Below are 25,695 nucleotides of genomic sequence, written 5' to 3'. Positions count from 1 at the left end.
TGTCTCCTAATGGGATGCAATTCAGACTTCATGGCCACCCCCTCAAGTGTTCTTGACAGAAGAGAAGAAATAAGGAATAAAATAAATTTAAAAAAGAAAAGCACTGAGCTTGTGTTAAGTCCTTTGGTCTAACTTCCAGTTTTGTAAGAAATATGGAGACCAAGACTATTTTAAATGACATTGCAAGGTAGTCATTAGCTAATTCCAGAATGTCAGCTTTTCTCTCTGATAACTGACCCTGTTTTTTTCAATAAGTTAATGGCACGGAAGAAGTGGAGTGGGGGTAATTATCCAGATTGCAAGAGATGGATGAGATATAGTAACCAAATGCAAGTGAGAATATTGGATTTTGACTTGAACATATCAACTTGAAATATATATATGTATATATATGTGTATATATATTTAGGAGTCAATAAAGATGTGCATGTAGAATAAAGGAATTATAGTTAATTTTGTTGGGTGACATGATAGTGTGTTTATGTAAATGAATAACTTTTTAAAGATAAATACTGAAGTATGCAGGGTGAAATAAAATGATGTCTAGAATTTGTTCCAAATTACTTCAATCAAAAACTTTTAAGGGTGTACAGATGAAGTATGCCAAAATTTTGGTGGATGCTGAAGCTGGATGCTGGGCTAACAAGAGTTCATTGTACTCTCAATTTTTGTTGGAAAATTTTCTAATAAAGATGGAGGAAAGTGAAAAGTCATGGCAAATTATATGTCCTAAAGGGAGTTTGTGGATATTTAACAATTTCCAGTGTTCATGCCTCACCGGTCAGAAGCTTTTCAGACAATTCGAACGATTCAACAAACTATTCAAACAATTGCAACAGAACATTTGTAAAACCACTTCAGTATCACTTCGTTGGAAAGCCAGAATCCCAAAAGCATGGGGAGAAGAGAGAGGCAGAGACCGACTGCATTTGGGGATAGTTGACCAGATAGCAAGACAGGTAAATACCAACCACACCAATTCTATTTTACTACTTAAAGTAACTTACTACTTGCATACAGGCATGGTCCTCTTAAGAGGTTTATGTGTGAAAACAAATTCAAAATGGATGAAACACCTAAATGTAAGACAGGAATCAAAATCCTAGAGGAGAACATAGGCAGCAACCTCTTTGACCTTGGCTAGAGCAACTTCTTACTAGACACATTGCCAAAGGCAAGGGAAACAAAAGCAAACATGAACTATACAGATGTCATCAAGATAAAAACTTCTGCACAGTGAAGGAAACAACAAATCTAAAAGGCAGACTACGGAATGGGAGAAGATATTTGCAAACAACATATCTGAGAAGGAGTCAGTATCCAAAATCTCTAAGAAACTTATCAAACACAACACATCAAAGCTAACAGACAACTCAGTTAAGAAATGGGCAAAAGCTATGAATAGATACTTATTCAAGGAAGACATCCATATGGCTAACAGACACATGCAAAGATGCTCAACATCACTCACTATCAGGGAAATCAAAACCAAAACCATCATATTTGTCAGAATGGCTAAAATAAACAGCAGCTGTTGGTGAGGATGAGGAGAAAGAGGAACTCTCTGGCACTGTTGGTGGGAATGGAAACTGGTACAGCCACTCTAAGAGAACAGTATGGAGGTTCCTCAAAAAACTAAAAATAGAATTACCCTAATATCTAGTTATTGCACTATTGGGTATTTACCCAAAGGATACAAAAATACAGAATTGAAAGGTACATGCACTGTTTATAGCAACATTATCAACAGTAAGCAAACTACAGAGAGAACTCAGATATCCATCGACTGATGCATAGGTAAAAAAGATGTGGCATATATACACAATGGACTGTTAGTCAGCTATCAAAAAGAACGAAACCTTGCCATTTGCAATGATGTGGATGGAGCTAGAATGCATTATGCTAAGCGAAATAAGTCAATGAGAGAAAGAGAAATACTATATGATTCACTCATATGTGGAATTTATGAAACAAAACTGATGAACGTATGGGAGGAGGAATGTGGAAAAAGGAGAGAGGAAAAGATATCACAAAAGACTCTTAATGATAGAGAACAAACTGAGGGTTGATGGAGGAAGGTGGGTGGGGGATGGGCTAGATGGGTGACGGGTAGTAAGGAGGACACTTGGGATAAGCACTGGGTGTTGTATGTAAGTGATCAATCACCAAATTCTACTCCTGAAGCCAATATTGCACTGTATTTAACTAAATAAAATTTAAAATAAAAAAGGTTTATGTGGGGGTGGTAACATGTAGAGGGAGACGCTAAGTAAGCACAAACAGAAGGAGCGGATGAGGTAAACGTGGACACGTACCATACTCCAGCTATAGCCCCCCACAAGGTAGATGCTGTCATCCAGAACCGCACAGCCAGGGCCACTTCGACCTTCCAAAATAGGAGTTTGGAGAATATTCCACTGGTCACCTTTTGGGTCATAGCATTCCACAAGCATTACATCAAGGTGAGAGAAACCTAAGGGACATAGTAAAATGGAACCACATAAGAATAGACTCTCAGGGTAGGTGGGCTCCTGGGTGGCTCAGTTGGTTAAACATTCGACATCGGCTCAGGTCACGATCTCACAGTTGGTGAATATGAGCCCCACATCAGGGTCTCTGCTGTAAGCACACAGCCTGCTTCAGATCCTCTGACCTCCATTCTCTGCCCCTCCCTGATTCCCTCTTACGTGCTCTTTCTCTAAAATAAACATAAAAAAAAGAATAAACTTTCAGGGTCCCAATTCAGGGCTAAGGCAACTGCTGCTGCTGCTGCTGCTTCTTCTTCTTCTTCTTCTTCTTCTTCTTCTTCTTCTTCTTCTTCTTCTTCTTCTTCTTCCTCCTCCTCCTCCTCATCTTCTTTTTCTTCTCCTCCTCCTCCTCCTAAGTTTATTTACTTATTTTGAAAGAGAGAGAGAGAGAGCAAGCACAAGCAGGGGAGGGGCAGAGAGTGAGGGAGAGAGAGAATCTCAAGCAGGCTCTGCACTCTTAGCACAGATTTCCAATATATTGCTTGAATGCACAAACTGCGAGATCATGACCTGAGCTGAAACCAACTGAGCCACGCAGGTGCCCCAAGGCTAGGACTTCTTCTTTTTTTTTTTTTTTAAATGTTTTTATTTATTTTTGAGAGAGAGAGAGAGAGAGAGCGAGCGAGCAGGGGAGGGTGAGAGAGAGAGGGAGACACAGAATCGGAAGACAGTCTCCAGGCTCTGAATTAGCTGTCAGCACAGAGCCTGATGTGGGGCTCAAACCCATGAACCGTGAGATCATGACCTGAGCCAAAGCTGGACGCTCAACCGATGGAGCCACCCAGGTGCCCCTAGGACTTCTTTTAAAAATAGTTTTAGAGCCAAGAAGTAGATAATTGTGTCTTTAAGAAACAAAGGTATAAATTTACTTGTGAAATAGGGAGACAAGTTACAAGAGACCTAAAACAAACTCTGGGTATGTCCAATTATTCGAAGCAAGAATGTCTGACTCAATGTCATTGGTAAATGTTGATTATGTTGAAGGTAGATCTTGTTTTAAAATGTTCATTAAAACCTTTTTTAACAGGTTTAAAATAATTCAAAGTAAGCATTTTACAGAGTGCTTAAAATAAGCTAGTTGTCTTCCAAATGCTTATTTAGATGAATTCACTTAATTCCTCTCAATCACCCCATGGGACAGTTATGCAATTATATTCATTTTAGAGATGAGAAAACTGAGGGCAAGAGGGAAGTAATGACTTGAGTAAGTCACACAGCCAGTAAGTAGATAGGCTGAGGTGTAAACTCAGGCAAACAGGTTTCTGAGTTCATATTAATACAAACTAAACTGTATCGCTTTTCTTAAATGAATATTTAACTCTCAAAATGTTTTTAAAAATTTTTGTAGAATGTTTATTTATTTCTGAGAGAGAGAGAGAGACAAGAGTGTAAGCAGGGGAGGGGCAGAGAGAGGGACACAAAATCCAAAGCAGGTTCCAGGCTCTGAGCGGTCAGCACAGAGCCTGATGTGGGGCTCAAACTCACAAACCACGAGATCGTAACCTGAGCCGAAGCCGGATGCTCAGCTGACTGAGCCACCCAGGTGCCCCATCAAAATGTTTTAATTAACTAAAAACATGGTGTTCAGAATCTTTACCTTTTTAACAGCTTATGTTTATAAACAATTATGATGAAGTGAGTGGGTGCCAGTATCTACTACAGATCAAGGTGGAGTAGGAAGCTAACTTCCGCTGAGGGCGTCTTCTCTCGCCTCTGATGAAGGCTTTCCGTGGCTGGCACAGTAAGAGGGTTGCAGAGAACAACTTAAGTTCTCAGGCTCCACTGAGGCCCTACGTTTAATTTAGAATGTCAAAAATCTGGAGGGGATTTTTCTCTTTACATGCGTGCAACGGATATTTGCTGGCTGACAATTACAGTGCGTGCACTAAATCAGTCAACCTAGTGGACTCTTCAAAGTAATTAAAAAGATAGACCAAAGAGTAGAATAATTTTCATTCTTGAAGAAGTGGACAAATTACTTTGGGCCACTAACCTCTTACATAAAATAAATCACATAGATTTGGGAAGAGTAGAGTGAAGGTTTTACTGGAATTCTGTGGCATATTCCTTCTTTTAAGATTGTTGGTGATAATTTTTGAAGCACAGATAATCAGAATGAGTACTGGGGCAAATTCCTGGATCTGAAATTCCAGTGGCATCGTAGGAGGATATGTATGCCTTCTCGTGCCCACTATATACATTACGTATATTCACTATAAGCCTCACAAAAACTACCAAGGAGGGGCGCCTGGGTGTCTCAGTCTGTTGAGCGTTCGGCTTCGGCTCAGGTCATGATCTCACGCTTGTAGGTTTGAGCTCCGCATCGGGCTCTGTGCAGACAGCTCAGCACAGATTACTTCGGATTCTGTGTCTCCCTCTCTCTCTGACCCTCCCCTGCTCGCACTGTGTCCTCTGTCTCTCAAAACAAACAAACAAACAAACAAACAAAAACAAAAACAAAACCAAAACCTACCAAGGAGAAGACAATTATCCCTCTTTTATAGATATGGGGTTGAGGGTCTTAGGTAAGACTACCCAACTACAAGTGCATAACTGGGATCCAGACCCATACCCTTCCCTCTAAACCATAATACCTTCCTGAAGCACCTTAACTTTGATGTGTATGTGTGTTATTTCTCATCTAGGTTGTCATTACCTTGTCCAAGTATAACCCCAAATATTAAAGCTTCCTAGAATGTGGGGTCCGTGGGTGGCTCAGTTTGTTGAGCATCTGACTTTCGATTTTGGCTCAGGTCAAGGTCTCATGGCTCATGGTGTCAAGCCCCATGTTAAGCTCTGTTCTAAAAGTGGGGAGCCTGCTTGGGATTCTCTGTCTCCCTCTTCTCTGCCCCTCTTCCACTCAAATTCTCTCTCTCAAAACTAAATAAACATTTTTTAAAAAGTTCCTAGAATGTTTAGCCATTATTATGCAAAATAAATGAGTAGAAATCACATTTTAATATAGGAAGCTACAAAGTTAATACTGCTTACAAATATTTTGATGAGAAGGAATAGTGTATGGCTTGAGCTGAAGGAGCAGCAGTGAAAGAGAAAAAGAATAAGAAGGCAAGAGTTGCAGCAGCAAAGATTAATCAGTCTCCTCCCACTGGGGTGAGTACAAAGGTGAGCAGCACAGACTGGGGTATTGACATTTCTGATTGAATATGAACTTGAAAATACTTACATGAAAACTGCACCTGTGAGGTCTTGATTATGTTAGGGTACATATGTATTAGGAGAACCAGAAAGGAATGTCTACTGCCACCATTTTTTAGATGGGTGTATGATGGAAAAATAAGTGGATAGAGGGCCTTCTCTATCACACTTCAATGGCCTGTTTCACATCTGGTTCAGTTTCAAGGACCATGGCAGGTCAGAGCTGGAGGAGATTTGAGTGATCATATAGACCAGGTTCTTCATTTTAAGGTGAGGAAACTGAGGCCCAGTGCAGTTCAGGAATCTTAACATCACAGTTCTCTCTGCTTTCTTGTCAAATTCAGCGTGATATGCATGTAGATAGTTATACACATGCACATAAACTACAAAAAGTTGTAGTCAGGGGCCCCTGGGTGGCTCAGTCGGTTAAGCATCTGATGAGGGTCAGGTCATGATCTACAGTTCGTGAGTTCGAGCCCCGTGTTGGGCTCTGTGCTGAGACCTCAGAGCCTGGAGCCTGTTTTGGATTTGTGTCTCCCTCTCTCTCTCTGCCCCTCCCCCACTCATAGTCTGTCTCTGTCTCAAAAATAAATATTAAAAATACCATGTTTTAGGTGTTTATTCATTAAAAAAGCAAATAGAATTTGAGAAGCATAGGTTTGATGTTTAACTCTTAAAAGAAATAATTATAAATTTAGACATGAAATTCTACTAAATGTTTTTTTTAAGAAAAATCACGTATTAGCTTCTTTGTGCAGCTATGACTGAAGTTCTTTATGATCACTACAAAAAACAATTTTCTGGAAAAAATTTATTGCTATGACTTCGGAGATAGGGAATAATTTATTTTACTGAATTCATTGTTACAACAAATTGTTTGTGCTTTCAGTTATTAATGCTTTCGTTTTTTACTTTCTGTTGACATCATTATTCATTTCTTTAATGTGTGTGGTAACTTAAAAATAATCCTATCTGCAGAGGAGCCAAAACAAATGCATGCCCAAGGGTACAGCTAATTTACACGGAGTAGATTTTATTTGGTCAACATGTTTTTTACTTGGTTAACTATGATTATCTAACGAGAAACCCCCTTAGCAAGAAACATGATGCAAATGATATTGTGATTTAAAAAAAAAGGAAAAGAAAAAGACCTTTCAAATGATTTCCTCCAATTGCGTACAAGCGATCATTCATTACAGCCAAAGTGTGGATGGCGCGTTTTGTGTTCATATCTTGTTTTCGAGCCCAGACATCCATTACAGGGTCATAGCAATATAGCCACGGGACATATTCTCCATTGTGCACACCCCCTGCGAATTAAACATATACGTACAAGTCAGGAAAGTGCCTTGGAACTGAACTTTGGAACAGAAAGTAGAGGGATGACTTGCCTGAAATGTATATTTTCCCATTGTGCACCGCTCCCGCGTGAGCAGCCAGAGGCTGGGGCAAAGACGACACATAGCGCCATTCGTTCGTTTCTAGGTTATAGCTCTCCACGCTGGACAAATAGCCGGTTTCGTTCCTTCCGCCAATAACGTATAAATGCTTGTCCAGCCGACATGCATAGAAACTGGCTCTTCTACAATGGAAACAACAACTCACCGTAAATCACAAAAGGAGCTCCGTCAGTTGGGGAAAGGAGGTACATCCTGCTTTAGAAAGGGTTGCAGAAATTTGGAAATTACACATACAACTCCCTTCTATGAGACCTTGACAGAAATCATCCACACTGCCAGGTCTGGTTAGCATTTGCATCTTAAAGTAACAGTAGAGGAGAAATTCACCTATCCTGTTTCAGCTTCTTTTATCTTGCTTTTTTAGACACTGTTAAAGTGTTCACTAATGTTTGGGATATTTGGTACCTTGTACAGATATCACAGCTCAGTAAGACAAAGTGAAAAATGAGGTAGATAATGTAACAATAATAAATTATCTTGACATTCACTTTTTTCATGGTCCTTCAAGGGTCATTGTTCCCAATTTATAAGAGAACTACATCATCAAAATTTTTCTTCAATTATCATTTTTTTTCTTCCCAGTACTATCGCAAATAGAGAAACTTTTGTGAACTGAATAGAGTGCTGAAATTGTGCTTTTATACAAACCAATTGTAGGAATTTCACTGATATAGCTTTTGGTGTTGATGTTCACAAACTATAGGATATTCTTTAGTCTCTTTCCAAGAGAGGCCATTTATTAAGTTATCTCCTTATGCCTTCAAAGGCAGAAGACACAGCTGTGTTGAAAGGGAGACCATTTCTGAGGTGGACCATAATATAAAAGTGAGACAGTGAGGACCTGAAGTAGAGTTTTACGGAAGGCATGGAAGGGCTGAGCAAAAGATACTCTGAAGGAAGATCTAAGACTTGGTAACTAGTAAGACATGAGAGCTGAAGGAGAATAAATGTTCAAAGGGCACCTGAAAATTTGAGTTAGGATGACTAGGTTGATATATTAAGCAAGTCCTTGACCCTTGGCTTCTTTTTTTCCTCATTGATGCTACTGGAATAATATACTTCATAAGGAGAAGATGTGGTCCAATACTGAATGAGCACAATTGTTAAGTGCCAGGCCCCTCAGAGAATATAATTTATGTTTGATAAATGTATTATCTTCATAAAAATAAGGGCCAAGACTCTTGGGTGACGTCAGTAGCAAGATCAAGAGTCCTAGAGGTTTTTATCCAAATATTGTCCAAATTGTGTTTACAAAGTGCCAAAACCTCTGGAAAGCAGTACACAGCATCTTGATTAACAGTTTGGTCTCTGGAACAGATTGTGTGGCCATGCAATAACCATGATTTATTGGACGTGTGACCTTTGACATGTTACTTAACCCCTCTCAGCCACGGGTCGCTCATCCGCAACAGGGGGATGTTAATGGTTCCTTGTTTTTACAGGATCATTTGCAAATATGTATGGAAAGTGCTATCGTAGTGTCCACCATTTTGTTCACGTGTCAGAACCATCAGTTAACATGACCCAGGTAAAAATGTTATTAAGAATCAGCCACCAAGATGTTTGCATATAAACTTTGACTAGCAATACTTTAAATGACAGTAAAAATTTTTAATGCTTGTGTAGGTGATTTATTACCATATAGGCATGGTATATGTTATAGATAGTGATGTATTCAGTTTTATTTTATTTTTTCTAGCTTTATTGAGGTATAATTGACAAACAAAGCTGTAATATATTTAAAGTGCAATGCAATGATTTGATAAATACATACTCTGTGGAAAGATTCTCACAGTCAAGTTAGTTAACACATTCATCACCTCACATAGCTACTTTTGTGTGTGTGTGTCTACTCTTTTAGCAAATTTCAAGTATACCCTACAATATTAACCATAGTCCCCATGTTATACATTAGACATACAGAACTTACTCATCTTATAATTGAAAGTTTATACCTTTTGACCAATCTTCTCATTTCCTTCATCTCCTGGCCTCTAGCAACCACCATTCATTCTATTAATCTTTAAGTTTGATTTTTTTTTTCAGATTCCACATATAAAGTGTCCCCATATAGTGTTTTCCTTTCTCTGTTTGGCTTATCTCACTTTGCAAAATAACCATTTCATCCATGTGGCTACAGATGGCAGGATTTCCTTTTGTTATGGCTACACAATACTCCACTGTACATATATGGCCCGTTTCTTTACTCATCTGAGGGCAGATACTTCGGTTGTTTCTCTATCTTGGCTACTGTGAATAATGGTGCAATGAACATGGGGGTGTAGATACCTCTTTAAGATGTTGATTTCATTTTCATTTTATTTTTGGATATAAAACCAGAAGTGGGATTGGTGGATCATGTGATTCATGGTGTTTTTTTTTTTTTTAAATGGTCCTGAAATTGTTAGCATCATGGGCAATTTTAGAGCAAAATTTTGGCTCTGTTTTTTTTTTTATTCCTGTATATTCCTGGTGCTTTTGCAAGAAACATGTGCTGTGGAAAATTCAGAAGGACAACGAAGAACAGCAATGATGGAAAAAGAGGAGGGAGAAAAGGAGGAAGGAAAATAAAGGGCAGCGGTGGCAGAGTCTTATTAACCCAGATCTTCTGAGGGGTCCATGAAGCTCTGAAATTGTAATAAAACTGTAATAAAATGCTGCATATGTAGGTTTTGCACATATGCATTTTTTTGGAGAAAGGTATTAAGAAGAAGCTTTTAATCAGATTGATCCCTGATCTAAAAATTCTGAGATTTCTTGTAACAGAGAAATAAAAATCCATTTAAATATAAAATTAGGTTAAAAACAGTTGCTGAATTAAGTGCCACAGATGTCCATTGCTTCCTTCTATTTCTCTAACCAGATTTCAACTGCTTTCTCATTGAATATGACAGGTCAAGGTTGTCTTAATAGTGCTTTTACCTCCTCAGTGAAAAGGTTTCATTGAAAAGATTGACATATCTATAAAAATAGACTAAAGTAACAGATATTTCTCTGCACCATCGACACAATCTCTCTTCCATATGATGATTCTATAACAAGTCTTAGAGCCTCTGGAATAATTAATTCACCGATTCTACGCATGTGCCATCTTTAAATAATTTGGACTCTGTGGGCCATAAGGTATTCAGTTCTTCTGTATGCTAGCTGCTGGCCGGCAAGAACAGTTGCCTGTTAGTAATGACACATATCAAAACCCTCCACCAAATAAGTTTAGATAATGAAGAATAAGAGCAAAATCTCCTGGTGAACTCCTTTCCTCTAGTCTAAATTTCAATGTTCTCACTTTTTTCTCTCCTGGTTCCTTCCTTCCTCACGGACACTGAATGAGCCTTTCAGAACTTGCTCTTTTTCAAGCCAAGAGTTTCTTAATTTGAGGCTTCATGTGTACTCCTAGCTTTATCCACACAGTGTCACTGTTAGGATCTAAATGGAAAAAAAAATCAGTAGGTTCTGCTTCCTGACTAAAACTGCATTTTTATGTAGAAATTCCAATAGTGAAGATTCGGAGCCTAGGACTTATTCCTTTGCATGTGAGAATTCATGAAATGCATTATAGGAACACTGGATAGTTAATGGTCTGTCAGCAACTGTGAACATTTGCTCCAGGCTAAAATGTTACCACACCAGGTCTCTCTTGGGAGTGCTCCCTGTCCCTCCTCCCCATATGAAGATCACACATAATTCGGCTATTTTTTTTCTTTTTTGAAAAGTAAGTCTAAGATTACTGAAAATTTTTAGGATTACACTATGTGTATTTCATACTGTTCACCTCTCCCGCAGCCACTAGCCCCTCCACCCCCAACGCCAGAGGCGGTAATAGTCAGTGTGATAAGTTAAAAAAACACTACCAGCAACTTCCACAAACACATTGTGAACCCTGCATATTGTGCAGGTCTTTCCTAGTTCTTTCTGACCCTTTGGGTGGTCAGTTTATATCCTAGAGCATGAGACTGAATTACTGTCACCTTATCTCAGCTTGAAATCTTGACTTTCGCCACCAGGTTAAAAGTAACAGATTTTTTCAAACAGAGTATTGTCTCACATTGTTTCTTAAGGCTTCTAGTAACTATTTACATTTGGAAACATTTTTTAAGTATTAGCTTCTAGCTATTCTCTCACTCTGTGAAATATAAGCTTTTCTGGTGGTGCTTTCCAAACTGTTTTTTTTTTTCTAGACTAGCTAGAGTGTAAGATCTCCATAGGAATCAAACCTACAATGTCTACTTTTATTGAAGAAATATGTAAAGTTACCAAAGCATTTCTATTGATCTTAGTTTCAATATTGACCCTCTTCTTTTTCCTGAAGAATAAAATCCTACATCTGAGACCACAACAACTCAGTAGCATTACATTTAAGTGTCTATTTTCCTGTAATCATTTCACAGATAGCGGGGAGGCATTTCATAACTGGTTGAGTAAGCCTAGAAACTGTGCCCATTTCCCTGCTGAACTAGAGGGTATTATGCACTTTCACTGCAGCACGCCTTCGGAGGCTCTGACTAGGTGAGACACCCAGGAATCTGTCCAGCCAGCTCTAAGACTGGGTTACCCCAGAGGTGATTTTCAACAGGTTTCTATTATTCTCGGGTTGGTAATTTCTCAGCAGTTAGGTAGCAACAACAGAAGGAGGGAGGTGAGGGAACTTCTGGTGAGCCTGATTCATGATCTATACAAGGTACAACTAATTCAATTAAATGTTTCAAGAAACTTCAGATCTGAAGGGTGTCTCATATATATTCTTTTCTTTTTTTCTTCTTCTTTGTGTGCTCACCAATTAAGCCATGCCAGTAACTGATTGTATTTGCTACTTAGAATGGAAGGTTGGCAATGACAGAAAAATTTCACTTTAGGTTATGGATTGCTGCCAGGGTCAACCAACCCATAGGAGATATGGAGCTAGAAGATTGACTGGGCATTTTTGAGATCTGCCTTTTCCCACTCAGCTCTGTAAGGAGCTCTTTATTTGGTCTATCGAGTTGATTGTTCTGAATCTAAAAAAAAAACTTCTTTTACTAGGGACCTGACATGATATACCGTAATGACTTAGGAAGAAACGTTAAACAGTCCATCCTGTCAACGGTGGCTGCCGGGCTCCGACAGACCATGGCAGGTCTTTCTATCAGGTCAATGAGCTGCTAAAAATTGTCTAAGTAGGACCCTGCCATGATGGGCCATAGTGCCTCAGAGGAAGTCATTATAGAATATCAAGTAAACAATACGCATTTAAAAAAATTACTAATTAGGTTTTGCAGCAATACTTCTCATCCTTAGGGGCTCTGGAGTGAGATAATTGACCGCGACGTTGAGTTATGCCTCCCAAACGGAAGGCGTGAAGGTTAATTATCGTGGTGTGGTGTGCAGCCCCCCAGCAAAGGGGACCGTGGTGATGAGATGCTGACATTTCTCACAGATTATTGATATCCATTTTTAAAATATGTTTTTTAAGGAAAACTTTTGGAATGGTTTTGATTAAAGGGTAAAGTGAGGCAGCCACACTAAGAGCAGCCAGGAAATAACCCCAAAGGGAGAGAAACAAGGTACACCAGGAAAGACATCAAGGGGCTTTCGTGCGGGCATGTATGCATATGAGGAGGACCGAGGAGTTTGTCTGGATATTAACTGACTTAGAATAATTTCTTCAGGTACTTTTGGACTACACATTCCCAAGAGTGTCCGTGGTTCTTACAGTGTGCCTCATCGTTTCCGGTGGGTAGCTTTTAGTCTCCTGAAAGAGGGTTTTAATATGTTTATAGAGAAGAGAAGGTCAGATAGGGAGTTTTCTCATAGCATAGATTCATACTGTCCTTGTGCAGGAACGCACATTTTTGAATGAATGATATTATCTGAAAACTTCTTTTTAACTTGGAGTTTAATGATGAAGGACCTAATTTGATCTTAGTGATCTAATTCGATCTAATTGAATGTTTGTAAAAGAGATGTGAAGGTGAAGAGTCACTAGGGAAACAGGAAAGAAAGTTATTTCCTAAATAATTCAGGTGAGAAGAAGAACTAGCTTGCAGTTTATTGTTATTATAAAGGACACTTTGCTCAAGAGGATGCTAAAGTATTATTTGAAAAGAATCAAGGGATCAAAATTTATAATGGGAATTTGCATATGTATATGAAGGTGTGGCTTTATGCAGGTAACAACCATGAGAGGTGAGATATGTATAAATATAGTAGTCACTTGTCCCTTGGTCGCTAGGAGCCTGGGGTGACATGAATACCAAATATGTAAAAAATGAGATGATACTTTGCAAAACTCCTTTTTTTCAAAGCTAACAAATGACCTGTTCTAGAATGTATAAGGAGGATAGTTGAGAGGGCAAATGTATAGATTTGAGTTAGTAAGACTCGAAAATTTAAGACTGAAATTTCTGCATGAAAATGCATACCATTGTAAGAATGGGGTTTTAGATTTCATTTATTGGATTTAAATATATTATCCCCAAGAAAAGTGAGACAGATAGTGAGATTCTAGCTCCACTTGCCAGCAAACCAAAGTAATGTAGTAATGGACGACAAGTTATACGTTTTTTTTCTCTTCCTACATTAGGACCAATAATTGACTTCTTTGATTAGTTTTCCCCATTGAGTTAACAAAGTAGTTATTCCCCATTGACCAGGCCAAATTTTGTATTTTGACTCATATGTCTTTCCTTAGCTCTGTTTAGCATAATTTATGATAGAAAATCATTCAGCTTCCATGCTTCCTGTAAAGCAGCCACAAATGTTTCCAAAGTAAGACATAAACTTACCTTTCTTGCATGGGTGGAAGTTGTATCCAGCTATTAAATCGAGGATCGTATCGACTGACAAAATTTGTACTGTGTTTTCCTGTAAAAATATATGTGAGACATTTAAACTTAGTTTCCTTTGTTGTTTTGCACATTTAGTAGTGTTTATAAGATGCATCTGTTTTCAGGTTTAACACACCCATGAATTAAGGAGAGGGACTATTTAACCCCGTGTGAGAAGCAGTAAGTCAGTAGAAGAATAAATGTGCCACCTCAAATATTTTTCCTTTTTCTTCTCTTCCACTCCATCTTTTCTTTCTTTCATTTTTTGGGAATGAGTCAGAACAAAACCAAATCAACCATAACGATAAAAGCAAGTACGTTTACCAAACCAGTTTTACCACTAAGTTAGGGGGAAATTTTCTGAGTTTTTGTATTTTTGTGTTTTAAAAACATGAAGTTATTGTCTGTAAATAATCATTTCCAGAGACTAACTTGGGTGATATCTGTGGGTAGAATCTTTTTTTCTTTAATAATCCAAGAACCTAGCAGTGGTTGAGCCAGGCCTTTCCCCATGGAAATAACAGCAGCCACTTCAGTGAGAGTTTGCATTAGGAAATCAGTTTCAGTCCATGCACGTCATGTAAGTTCTGTGTGTGTGTGTGTGTGTGTGTGTGTGTGTGTGTGTGTGTGTTTGGGGGAAGGATCATTGCAGGTACATGTGCTGACAGGGGAAACATGAGTTCTCAAAGCTGGTGAACCCGCTTATCCCCTCTGTTGAGCCTAGAAGCAGAGCAATGCCTCCAAGATCTTAAAATGAATCTTATTTTATATATAGATTGACACCAAAGCATGAAAGGGAAGCAAAAGAGTGTGTTCTGTTTTCTTTGTAGCACCTGAGAGGACAATCATCTAACACACTTGAAGTTTTAACTCTGAAGATGTTTTTTGTTCATGTATGTATAAGTAAACATTGAAATACAGGCACTAAACTTCACCACAGGAATAAACAGATAAAAGTGTGTGTGTGTGTGTGTGTGTGTGTGTGTGTGTGTGTGTGTACATGCTTGTGTATATCCAACATAATTATTAATTGCATAAATATATTTTGAGCATTTATTATATGTCTTATGTACTCTAGGTTCTGAGAATATATTGGTGAACAAAAAAGGAAAAGTTTCTGTTCTGGTAAATGAATAAAGAACTATGTATTTTCAAGTAGAGATGAATGTAATAAAGCAAGGATTGATAGGGGCAGGCTGGTTTAAATAGAATGGTTACCTGCCTACAGATGTTTTCTGCAGAATGAGCCTCCCACACATGGGCTTGGTGAGTAGAAAGTCCCAGGTGTTGGGCATAAATTCAAATCCAGCAGGAATGCTGGGGTGACTTAGACAGAAGTCAGAGGCATATCAAGGTCCAGAACACAGTGTGCCTTGTGGACTGGTGTAGGACTGTGTCTTCTTCTGTAAGAACAGTAGGAAGTCCCTGGAGGATTTTGAGCAAATGAAGAACATGGCCTAATTCATCTCTTATGAAGACCACTCTGGCTGTTGTGTGAAGAATAGACTATAAAGGGGCCACTCTGAAAGCAAAGGAGCTGTCAGGAGGCTATTATAATAGTCAAGGCAAGAGCTGACGGAGGCTTGAATGAAGGTGGAGGCATTGAGATACGGTGGGATCTAATGTATGGGCACAGCCAATAAAATTTTAAGATAGAATGAATGTTGGTATGAAGAAAAGTAAGCAATTAAGGATGGCTGCCAGATGTTTAGTCTGAGTAACTACATAGAAGGTCATGATTTGCTGAAGTATGGAAGACCAGGCAAGAGCAATTTGATGATTAGGAAGAGAAACCTTTAGTTCTGCTTTGGACTTAACCTTGGGAGACCTATAGGGTCTCAAAGTAGAAGTATATGGTATGCCACTGGCTTAATGAGGCTGCAGATGCAAATTTTGGAGTCATTAGTCTAGATATTATTTAAAATCATAAAACAAATGGAAACCTTTTAGGCAGAGGGTATGGGCATGGAAAATAATGATTCCTGGGAATGCGCCTTAAAATACAAGAAGAAAAACCAGTAAGGAAAGGAATTGTGAGAGACAGGGGGAAAAGTATGATTTTGGGAAGCCATGTCAAATAGTGCTTCAAAAAAAGAATGAACAAATGAAAATTGACCATAGTTTTTAGCAGCATGGAGGCTGATGGTAGCCTTGACAAAATTGAGAAAGACCTAAGAAAACAGAGGCAAGAGGAAAGCAATGTTTCTTAGGACTTTTGCCATGAAAAGGAGAAGATTATAGCTGGAGGATACAGCATCAAAAGTAGGTTTTGTTTGATTGCATTTTTAAGTCCAGAAATACTGGAAAGTCCTTGAGTAGGCAAGAGGGAATGAGATATAGGCCTTTGATTGGAGAAGAAACAGTAATAGGAGGGAGGATAAAATACATGTATAGTAACAGCAGTAAGTAAACAGAGTTGGTAGTAGCAAGATGAAGATTTTATCTTCTGATTGCTTCTATTCTCTTTGAACTAAGAGGCAAGGCCATCAGCTGAGCATAAGGAGGGAGGTTTTGGAGAAAGAGGCATTTGAGGAGAGAGAAAGTCTTAGAAAGTTAACTAGGAGGGTGGCAGAGTATATTGACCGGGGAAGTTTAGTGGAGCTGGCTAGTAGTGGGCATGGTTCATTAGTAGCTCGTGTGGCTGTGCGCTTTTCTACATCCGCATTTAGTTGCTTGGGGAGAGGGAAGAGGTGAAGAGAGGTGGGTTTAACCGGGGCCAGGGCGTTACCAGGCAAGTATAGCGAAAGGAGAGATGGATGCAAGGGCTGCAGGTGTACATGTTAATATGATTACAGGAATGGGCACTAGAATATAAGCCCAGTAAGGGGGGAGGTAAGGACATCAGAGGATGATGGACAGTGGAAAAGTGGTAGGGTAGAGTGAGGGGGGTGTCATTTCCAGGATAACTGGCTAGCTGCCACATAAGAGGGCAGCAGGTGATAAAACCTATGGATCTTCTTTATAGTAGTAGTTTTAAGGTTATGTGAGTGACAATAAAGAGGTAGTAGGAAAGCTATCTGCCCCAACAATAAAGTTCGGGGATTGGGTGGTGGAGCCACACAGTCCCCATTAGAGAGGGTGGCCGGGAAAAGAGTATTCTCAGAAGATAGCTGGGTTTTGATTAGAAGAGAATGGAAGTGACCACTAAAGATTAAGAGTTTAAGGATTCTGAGGATTTTGTGGATGTGATATCATGAGTTCTAAGGATCTTGGGAGAGGGTCTGGATGTGTGATTGGTTGATAAATTAAGTTTTATTTGGAGGTGCACAGAAAGGGTTAGTTCCGGGAGTGATAATGCCTCAAAAGATTTGAATTCCACAAAGAGAGGCTCCAGCTCAAAGAAGGATTATGTCTAGAGTTGGTTTATAAGGGAGTTTGTAGAATTTGTAATCACTTCATTCTAGGAAAAAAAATATTCTCATTGGTTTCAAGGTTAATTCCCCAAAGTATCTGAAGATGAATGCTGTCAATAGTTCCTTAAGATTTCATGTTTGGAACTGACATATCCATAACATTTGAATTCATGGATTTTTAATAGAGCACACGCGCCATATACATAAGAACGTTTCTTTATGAAGTTTGGTTTAGAATTTCCATTTAGAGGAAGACATCTGTCTCCTTTTAGCAACGGGGCAGAGTGCCTTCACACGCTGAGCAGTGGCGGCAGAAATCGGCAATGTTTGCTCGGCTTATACTGGTGGTGGCCTTCACTCAGAGGAAAGGCTAAGCAAGGACTGGTGTGGTGTGGATGTAAGATGAAGAACTGTCAGGGGCAGGGGCAGTGGTGTGAAGGAGAGGTCAGGAAGGAGGACTGAGGAGAGAAAAAGAAGGAAGGCATTCTGGAGTTGGCAAAGGATGTGGAGCGGGGATAATGAACCTCAGAAGAAATGAATGTGGTACAGTGAGGAAGGTGAGCTAAAGAGGAGTTACTAGTTCCTTCCTTGTGGCTTCTATTGGGATACTACCAGCAGCTTGAGAGCGGTGGCCATATGCCAGGGAATTTGGGGGGACTTCATTCCTTTAGTTTCTTCTCATCTTTTCTACTTTTTCCTAATTCTTCCCTAAATTCTTCTCTTTTTGTGATGATCCCCACCAGACTGGTGTTTTGACTATCCTATAATGATATGTAAAATGGAGCATGGGTGGCAATTTTCAGACAACGGTGAAAGAGAAGAAGGAGGAAGGCAAGGAAGTCCCCTACCGGCAGTTTTTTTGGGGAGTCCATCATGAGTGACAAATGTAAATTGGTTTTCTGTAAGCTGGAGCAGTGACAGGATAGATGCATATGTATTAGAATTATAATGCATTCCTATCACTAAGGACATGAAGGGAGTTCATAGGAGTTAATATTTCCAGCTGAGTAAAAAAAAAAATGGGGGCACCTGAATGGCTCAGTCGGTTAAGCATTGAACTGTTGATTTGGGCTCAGGTCATGATCTCATGGTTTGCGAATTCAAGCTCTGCACTGATAGTGCAGAGCCTGCTTGGGATTCTCTCTTTACCTCTCTGCCCCTACCTGACCCCTCTCAAAATAAACTTTAAAAATATGTATGTATCCTGCTTAAATTTTTAGTAGCTAATATGTTTTATGATTTCAAATTTGGTCTTATAATCAAGACAATAGTTAAATGAAATTATATTTGTATTGCATGAGTACATACGTGTTTTACGAGCATGTATTAAATTTTACAACTTTGAATTTCATTCAAAGACATGCATCTCAGGCACCATCTTCATAAGAACTAAAGTTTAACTTAAGATTTCATCTTTGGAACTGACAGATCCATAACATTTGAATTCATGGATTTTTAATTTTTCCTCCCTGGTAGCAATGAAATTAAAGCATGTTGTATATTATCATCAGATTGTTATTCTTTATAAATTTTGGTATTAACTGCTTACTTTTAAATTGCATAATGTATTATAGTAAGAAAATCCCATATTTTTGAGATAATTGAGTCCCTTTGTGGTTTTCTAAATCAGAAGTGATGAAGATTCTTTGGGAATAAGGGCCCTTTCCACCATGATACAATATTGACTTTATTCCAAAAGATCAAAGGCAAAAACATGATTGTTATATAATATCAAACAAAATCTGTATGTTTGTGTGAGGGGGAATTCATACAATGGCTACAGACCCTGGCTCTGGAGTCAGACAGACCCACATCGGAATCGGTCCATCTTCGCGCCAACTATGTGCTGGCCGGCTATTTCCCCTCTTCAGGCTTAGATGCCTCATAGTAAAACTAGAACAATCATGGAACAGACCTCTCAGGATGGTTGTGAGGACTCAGTAAAATGATGCAGATGAGTGCTTGGCATATTCCTGGGAAATAATTAGCACTCAACAAATACTACCGTTAATGGTATAAAAAAAAAAAAAGAAAAGAAAAAGAAAAAAGAGTCAGCTATGGTTGACCAGATGGTTGTCCTCCAGGTTGCTCATCGTCACAGCTGCTGCCTCTCTGGAGCACTGCTCTCAGCTGTCCAGACCATGTCCCTGCCTGCCCTCCTCCCCGGCCTGGGGAAATGATTGACCCTGGGGTATGGAAGACTCGCCTCCTTGCCTCCCGATGTGACCTCTATTTAGGAGAGACAAATCAGTGGTTCATCAGCATTTGCGCAGATCTAGACAAATGACTTCACATGCCACACATGGCAGGGACAGAATGACTCAGCTTTGCCGGTAGGACTCCCACAGCTCTAAAAGGGGGTCTTACAAAGAGTTAGCTGTTAGGCCCATATTGAGAGTAAATGTTAAATTAAAATACAGTAATTAAAGTTTTACTGAAATTCAATTCTGAGCCTCCTAGTGGCTAAAGCAAAAGAGGAGACACATGGTCAAGCATACAAATGTGTTAGCGGTAATTTTCAAAAGTACACAGTGACTCTTACGTCTGACAAGAATTTGTCACATGGGTCCCCACATGGGGCACGCCGAGTGGTGAGTGACAGTTGACCCTGCAGTAAATGCAATGCTGTGTTTTCTATAATATTTTGTCACAGCATATTCACTGAGGGCTTTAAAATGAATTCCTGTTCCTCTCAGGCCTGGGGGGAGGCAAGTCAGTGAGGTCCAATGGCACAGTTTTGTGGGACTCTGAATTAGTTCAGAGATTACACCTTGATTCTCCTGCCTAGAGGAAGGAATATGTCCGTGATGCTCTTCCTTATTGCCCCCCCCACCCCAATCTCTTAGCTGTGCTTGCCCAGTAAGCAGTTCTAGGTTATTTTGAGGACAGAGCAGAGCCCGGGGTGCAGGTTTTCTGTGTTGCTGAAGAAGTCTGACTTAGCGGAATGGGAAGTTCATAGTGTTTTGTGAAAACGAAATGGTTGCACCAAGACTGGTACTTTTTATTCATTTTATTTTATGTTTTATTTTTTGAGAGAGAGAGAGAAAGAGAAGGGAGCAAGTGAGTGAGGGGCAGAGAGAGAGAGAGTGGGGCTCACCTGAGGTGGTGCTCACGTTTTCCCAAAGCAGGGCACATGCTCACCTGATCTGGGATATGAACTCATGAAGCGTGAAATCATGACCTGAGCCAAGTCAGATGCTTAACGGACTGAGCCGCGCAGGCACCTAAGACTGGTATTTTAAAAGAGGCCTACACCATCTGGGAAGGGAGATGGGCTAGGAGAGCACTGTCACCAGAAAGAGGACTTTGCAGCCTTCTCTTACCATGTGTTCTTTTTAATCTGGCCTTCAAAAAGAACGTTCTGCAGATTCTTTGCTCAGATAAAGCTGTGCACTGTTGACTTAAAAAGGCTCTATCCGGTTCAAAGCACTTTGGAGGGAGAACGGGTTAAATAGTAAACGGGGAGTTACAGTGGATTGTATATATGCCAGTGGTGTTTTCGGGGTGCAGAACATGTCAAGTCTGTCCTTGCAAAGACAAGTTGGAGGAGAGATATTAAATACCATTGTTGCTCCTGTTCTAAACCTGTTTTTCACAAAGCCCAGGGACGGTCCTCTCTGGAGAGGCACCAACAAAGTTGCAGGTTTTGGGAAAGAATGTCCTGGTCTTTCCAAAGACATGTTCTTGGTGGGTGGCCTGGGTTGTTTTCCTTTAAGATTTTCTAGAGTGAACAGATGTAACAATTTTCTATAATTTGCCTTGGTGCAGATGCTGAAAGTGAGCATTCACAATAAAATATACGCAGTATATGTAATTTCACTTGGATGTTCTGGGGTTTTAAAGTAAAAATGTGTACCTGCAAGCTGTTTTATGGTTTCTCAGTCATAATTATCTCTGTTACACAGAAGGCTACAACTGCAACCCCTCCTTCATGTGCAAGCGTTCCAAAAATATCTTGATAATTTTGCATATTCGGCAAGGTGCGGTGTTCTCTCCTTGGGCTGGCTTGGGAGCGGGGTTAACATGTTCAATTTCTCTTTGCGGTGAATTTATGAAGTAACCACATCCACAGGGAGGATGGTGGGTAATCTTCAAAAGGAGCCCCAACTAGAATGGGTCTCCAGTAGGAAATGCTGCAAAAGAACTTCAGCTGTGAAGTTCACTTCAGTTCTGACTGCAGATGACGCTTATCTATTGAAACTGCATTATTACACTGATAAAACGGGAGCAAAGTGGTGGAGACGGTGGGGAGAATTCTTAATAGCTGCAGCTTGCTACCTGCCTCTGGGGAGTCTGGGCTTATGCTTGTGACGGTCCTCAGGGGACGGATAAGGAGAGGGGCTGGGGCGCCACGGCGAAGCCAAATCCCCAGACAATCCATGAGCGAATGCTCCACTGCGCGCGTCCTCTGCCAGCTCCATGGTTGACCCTCCCTCCGATCGGCAGCCCGGTTTACCGACTGCTTCGTGCGTCCCTGCGCACAGAAGTCTATTTTCCACAGTAATCACAACCGGCTGCTACCAGCGCCTTCCACGACACACACGCTCGTTGAGCACCTACTATTGAGCGGTTCAATAGTTACCGTTGGGGTTCCATTGGTCCTCTCCACCCAGCACAAACAGGAAGTTTTCTACCTCCACAACGCAGTGGTGGGCACTGTTGTACGGCATAACTGGAATCGAGAGGGAAGAAAAGAAAAGACGCGTGAAATTCTCCATCTTAGGACTCGAGACCTTGGCTCACTAGTTATTTGCTTCCACCAAAGGGCGTAAAATGTGAGAGTAAGTCAGAAGGCAGAAGAGAGCAGCAGCAGCAGAGCGGAGCACCTGCCGACCTACGGTGGTTCAGCCGGGTGTTCGCAGTAATTTCAAACCAGCCCCTTCTGATTAATTTTACATAATGTTATTCCACAAATTAGTCAAAACCAACCTGTCACGCGGCTTTCGAGTCTTGAGTTCTCCTCACCTGCCTGATGATGGGGATCGCATTCTAAACCAACGACTCATACTCCCAAACGGTCAGGGCTGGGGGTTACTTCTTGGAAGAAATAACCCTGCACACACTTGGAGCCATTAAGCTGCTCTGCCCAAACTTGGTTTGCTGGCAATCTTTCCATAAACAGACTCGGGGTGCTTGGTAGCTTTCTATTCCACGGCAATGAGCAAGCTGAATTTCCATACAGTTTTAAGTTTTTAAATTAAGGTCCTGCTGATTTAATGCCTTCTCCAAATGTATACGCTTAATTTCCTGTACAATGTCATTAGCAGCACAATCGCACATTTTCTATCTCTCTGCTTAGGAGCTCTTCTGTAACAAAGATAAAAACTGTCAGGAACATCACAAATATCCATTCCCCTCGTCCTTCCCCCCGCCCCACACACACAGTGTGGTTGGGGTGAGGAGGGGGTGTTATTCAGAAACCCGCTGAAGCCCGGTTGCTCTGTATTTGTTTGTTCTCATTTACATTTTCTTTTGGGAGACACACACACACACAGTGAGAAGAGGACATCCCTGTCACCGCGTGTGCTATGCGGGGTTGGCGTCTGCCATCAGAATATCATATGGCAAAGGTAAACTCGCACAGAATTAGTTATCATCTCACATGCCGTGGCTTGGACCCAGTGACACCAGTAGGAAAAATGATGTCCTTGTTCAGCTCATCATATGGGCACCTTAAATCTAGGTGAGGACAAATGGGGAGGTGATGTGCATGTTCAGTCAGAGAACTTATTGCTTGACACGGATCAGCAGAGCACTTAAGAAACCAGTGCAGTGGGAAATCAATAGGAGTCAGGGCCAGCTCCTCTCTGTGCTCTTTTGCCAGTGCTGAGAGAGACAGAGCCCATCTTAGGCCCAACTTATTCGGGCTGATAGATCTCTCTCCTTTCGTTTTGTGTTCATCATCTTTTCTTTTTCGCAGAATGCACTTAGGCTGGCTGAGATAGGTAAATAAAATTAACAAGGGACAGGTGCAGCTTTGACATCTGTAACATAGCTTCAGAAAGAGCGAGTCCGATCTTTGAAGCTTCTTACTAAAGGATTTTAGGAATTTTGGCTATTTTATGAGTTTTTTATTTTTTACTGTCCATACTCGTTGTTTTTAAACTTATATCTATAATGCCAGAGGCATTGGTTTGGAAACCCCTGAATTCTGTGATAATGTAGAAATTGGATGTGCTGTGGTTTTGTGTGGTCCGTTAATTAGGCCATTGACTTAGGGGGTCCTCTTGGGGATGCCCGTTTGCCCCTCCACCCTCAGTTATCTCTTCGGAAAATGCTCTTCACCCCATTGCTCTGCAGAGATACCATACGGTTTCTCAGGATCCACTGGGGCAGAATATATGTTGAATTCCTGACCAACTCAGATGGAATAAGTTTTGAACACCATTTTTTAAAAATTAAACATTGTTTGGATTACAATGCTGGTTCCCAAACAGCCAATACAAAACTCCGCTGCTCCCATACGATGTATATTGTGTATATTGTGGGCGTCCTGGTACCACTCCAGTCCATCACCGTGTCAACTGGGCAGTGAACGCACAGCAGGGTTGTCACCTGCACATGTCTAGTCACATGAGACGTGAGGATGAGAATAGAGGCCAACACGTTTATGACCGCCACTCATTCAATATTTAAATTTTGGTCAGTTCAATGCCCAAACCTTAGAAAAATGAAAAACTGCATTATCACCTTTTTAACCCGAAGTCCAGCTTGATAATAAAGCACAATCTCTGCAAATATAACAACACACGTGTTGTGTTCTTGCCATTTATTTGCTCCCACGCAGGCAAGCAGAAATTAAGTGAAGGAAATAATACATGATTTATTCTTAAGCCTCTTTCTCATTTGATTACCCCTATTGTTATGCTTTATGCAAACAAATGAAACTATTGCACTAAACTAACTATTGGAACCTTCCAATAAGAGAGAAGGGCTTTGAAGTCCTAATGGAAAGGCTATTGAAGGCATCCTCATTTTTTACTATTGTTTTTAAACCTTGTATGCTATATTTCTTGGCTGAGTATTTTAGTATTCTCATTCCTAAATTATTGCCTTTTCTAAATTATTACCATGAATCGCGAGGCTATAAATACACACAAATAACTCTTTGAAATTATTCTGAATGTGAAACGTTCCAAATTTATTAGAAAAAAATCTGTATTAAATCAATGTTTGAGTTTCGCGAAAGACCTCATTTGACTTCGGATTAAACCTGAAGGAAAAATAAATAGGGCAGCGAGCATGAGCAAGCCTCTGTTTAAAATGGCACTGGGTGCTGTACGTACTGATTACCTTTTAAATAACAGAGAATACACGCCTGACCCTTCCGGATTTCTCGAGAGGTGGACACCAGCCTCGCCCTCCCAAGCAGGAATTGGAGCAGAAGTTTTTACTCAGGTTCATATACAGCCCAGTGCGGATTTTTAGCGTGTCAGTCAGTGAGTTAGAGGGAAAGGGTAAAGAGAAGCTAATCAGGATGAAATGAGATTAAAGGCTGTCTAATTTTACAGCAACTGTGATCCATCAGCCACTGTGAAAGTGACAGTGGAAATGAATGATGGAGACAGACAGGTGGGGCTGTACATTTCACTGATTTATCCTCAAATGCACTGGGCCTTATTTTATTGAGTGAACATGACCGCATTTATCATGACTGTCACCTAAACCCACTTCCCTCCATTTAAAAAGGTCACTTTACTCGGAGGGAGTAGGAGAGAGGCGCTTTCAAATCAGATTTAAAATCTCATAACACGTGTTTATAAGGCCCTTTGTGAGAATTCTAAACTTTATTAAACAAACTCGAAGTGCCAGAAGGAAAAGGAAGGGAAAAAAGTCAGAAAATTGAAAAAGAAGAAACCTTTGGTCACCTGAGGGGACACATTCATTTAGTCTCTGAATTGGAAGCAATTTGTATCATTTTTCCCTTTCCCACTCCAAACACCTGATATTCTATTCTAGTCTGGGAAATTAAATAAAACATTTACATTTAGTATTTTTAATTAAGAAAGTAGGAAGCAGGTAGTACTACAAAATTAACCCGGAGAGGATATTAAGTCACAGTATTTACTCTGCAGAATGACTAATCATCACCCACTCAGTAGATGTTAGGAATTGGTACAATATGTCACAATTTACTTATATACTTGTTAATTGTTTTCCCATAGTTTTAAGGCCATTAAAAAAATCTCAGTTACACACAATCTTTCACCTTTCCCTGTACCCAGTGCAATAAAATGTCCTGGCGTGTTGTGTACAAATTGCTCTTCACGGATATGAAAATGGAGAGTCAAACCCTCAGGATATTTTGTGTTACTTTTCATAATACTAACCATCATTTACCAAACATTTATCATGTGCCAGATATTATTCAGGTACTATCAATACAGATAAAGAA

General features: G+C 40.1%; 1 protein-coding gene across 2 annotated transcripts in view; it reads right to left on the bottom strand.

Annotated features, from left to right (window-relative positions):
- Positions 1-25,695, bottom strand: part of KLHL14 (kelch like family member 14) — a 100,823-nt gene that overhangs the window by 3,092 nt on the left and 72,036 nt on the right. For both annotated transcript variants that reach the window (XM_029922817.1, XM_029922818.1), the window contains exons 4-8: positions 21,883-21,972; positions 13,906-13,984; positions 7,076-7,266; positions 6,836-6,994; positions 2,316-2,473 (exon numbers count right to left, since the gene is read on the bottom strand). In XM_029922817.1, the coding sequence (XP_029778677.1) occupies positions 2,316-2,473; positions 6,836-6,994; positions 7,076-7,266; positions 13,906-13,984; positions 21,883-21,972 (677 nt within the window). The remainder of the gene's footprint in view (positions 1-2,315; positions 2,474-6,835; positions 6,995-7,075; positions 7,267-13,905; positions 13,985-21,882; positions 21,973-25,695) is intronic.

This window comes from Suricata suricatta, chromosome 14, assembly GCF_006229205.1.
Source record: "Suricata suricatta isolate VVHF042 chromosome 14, meerkat_22Aug2017_6uvM2_HiC, whole genome shotgun sequence".
In the NCBI taxonomy this organism is placed as follows: domain Eukaryota; kingdom Metazoa; phylum Chordata; class Mammalia; order Carnivora; family Herpestidae; genus Suricata; species Suricata suricatta.
Note: the sequence above shows the minus strand (reverse complement) of the source record. Positions and strands in the feature narration are given on the sequence as shown.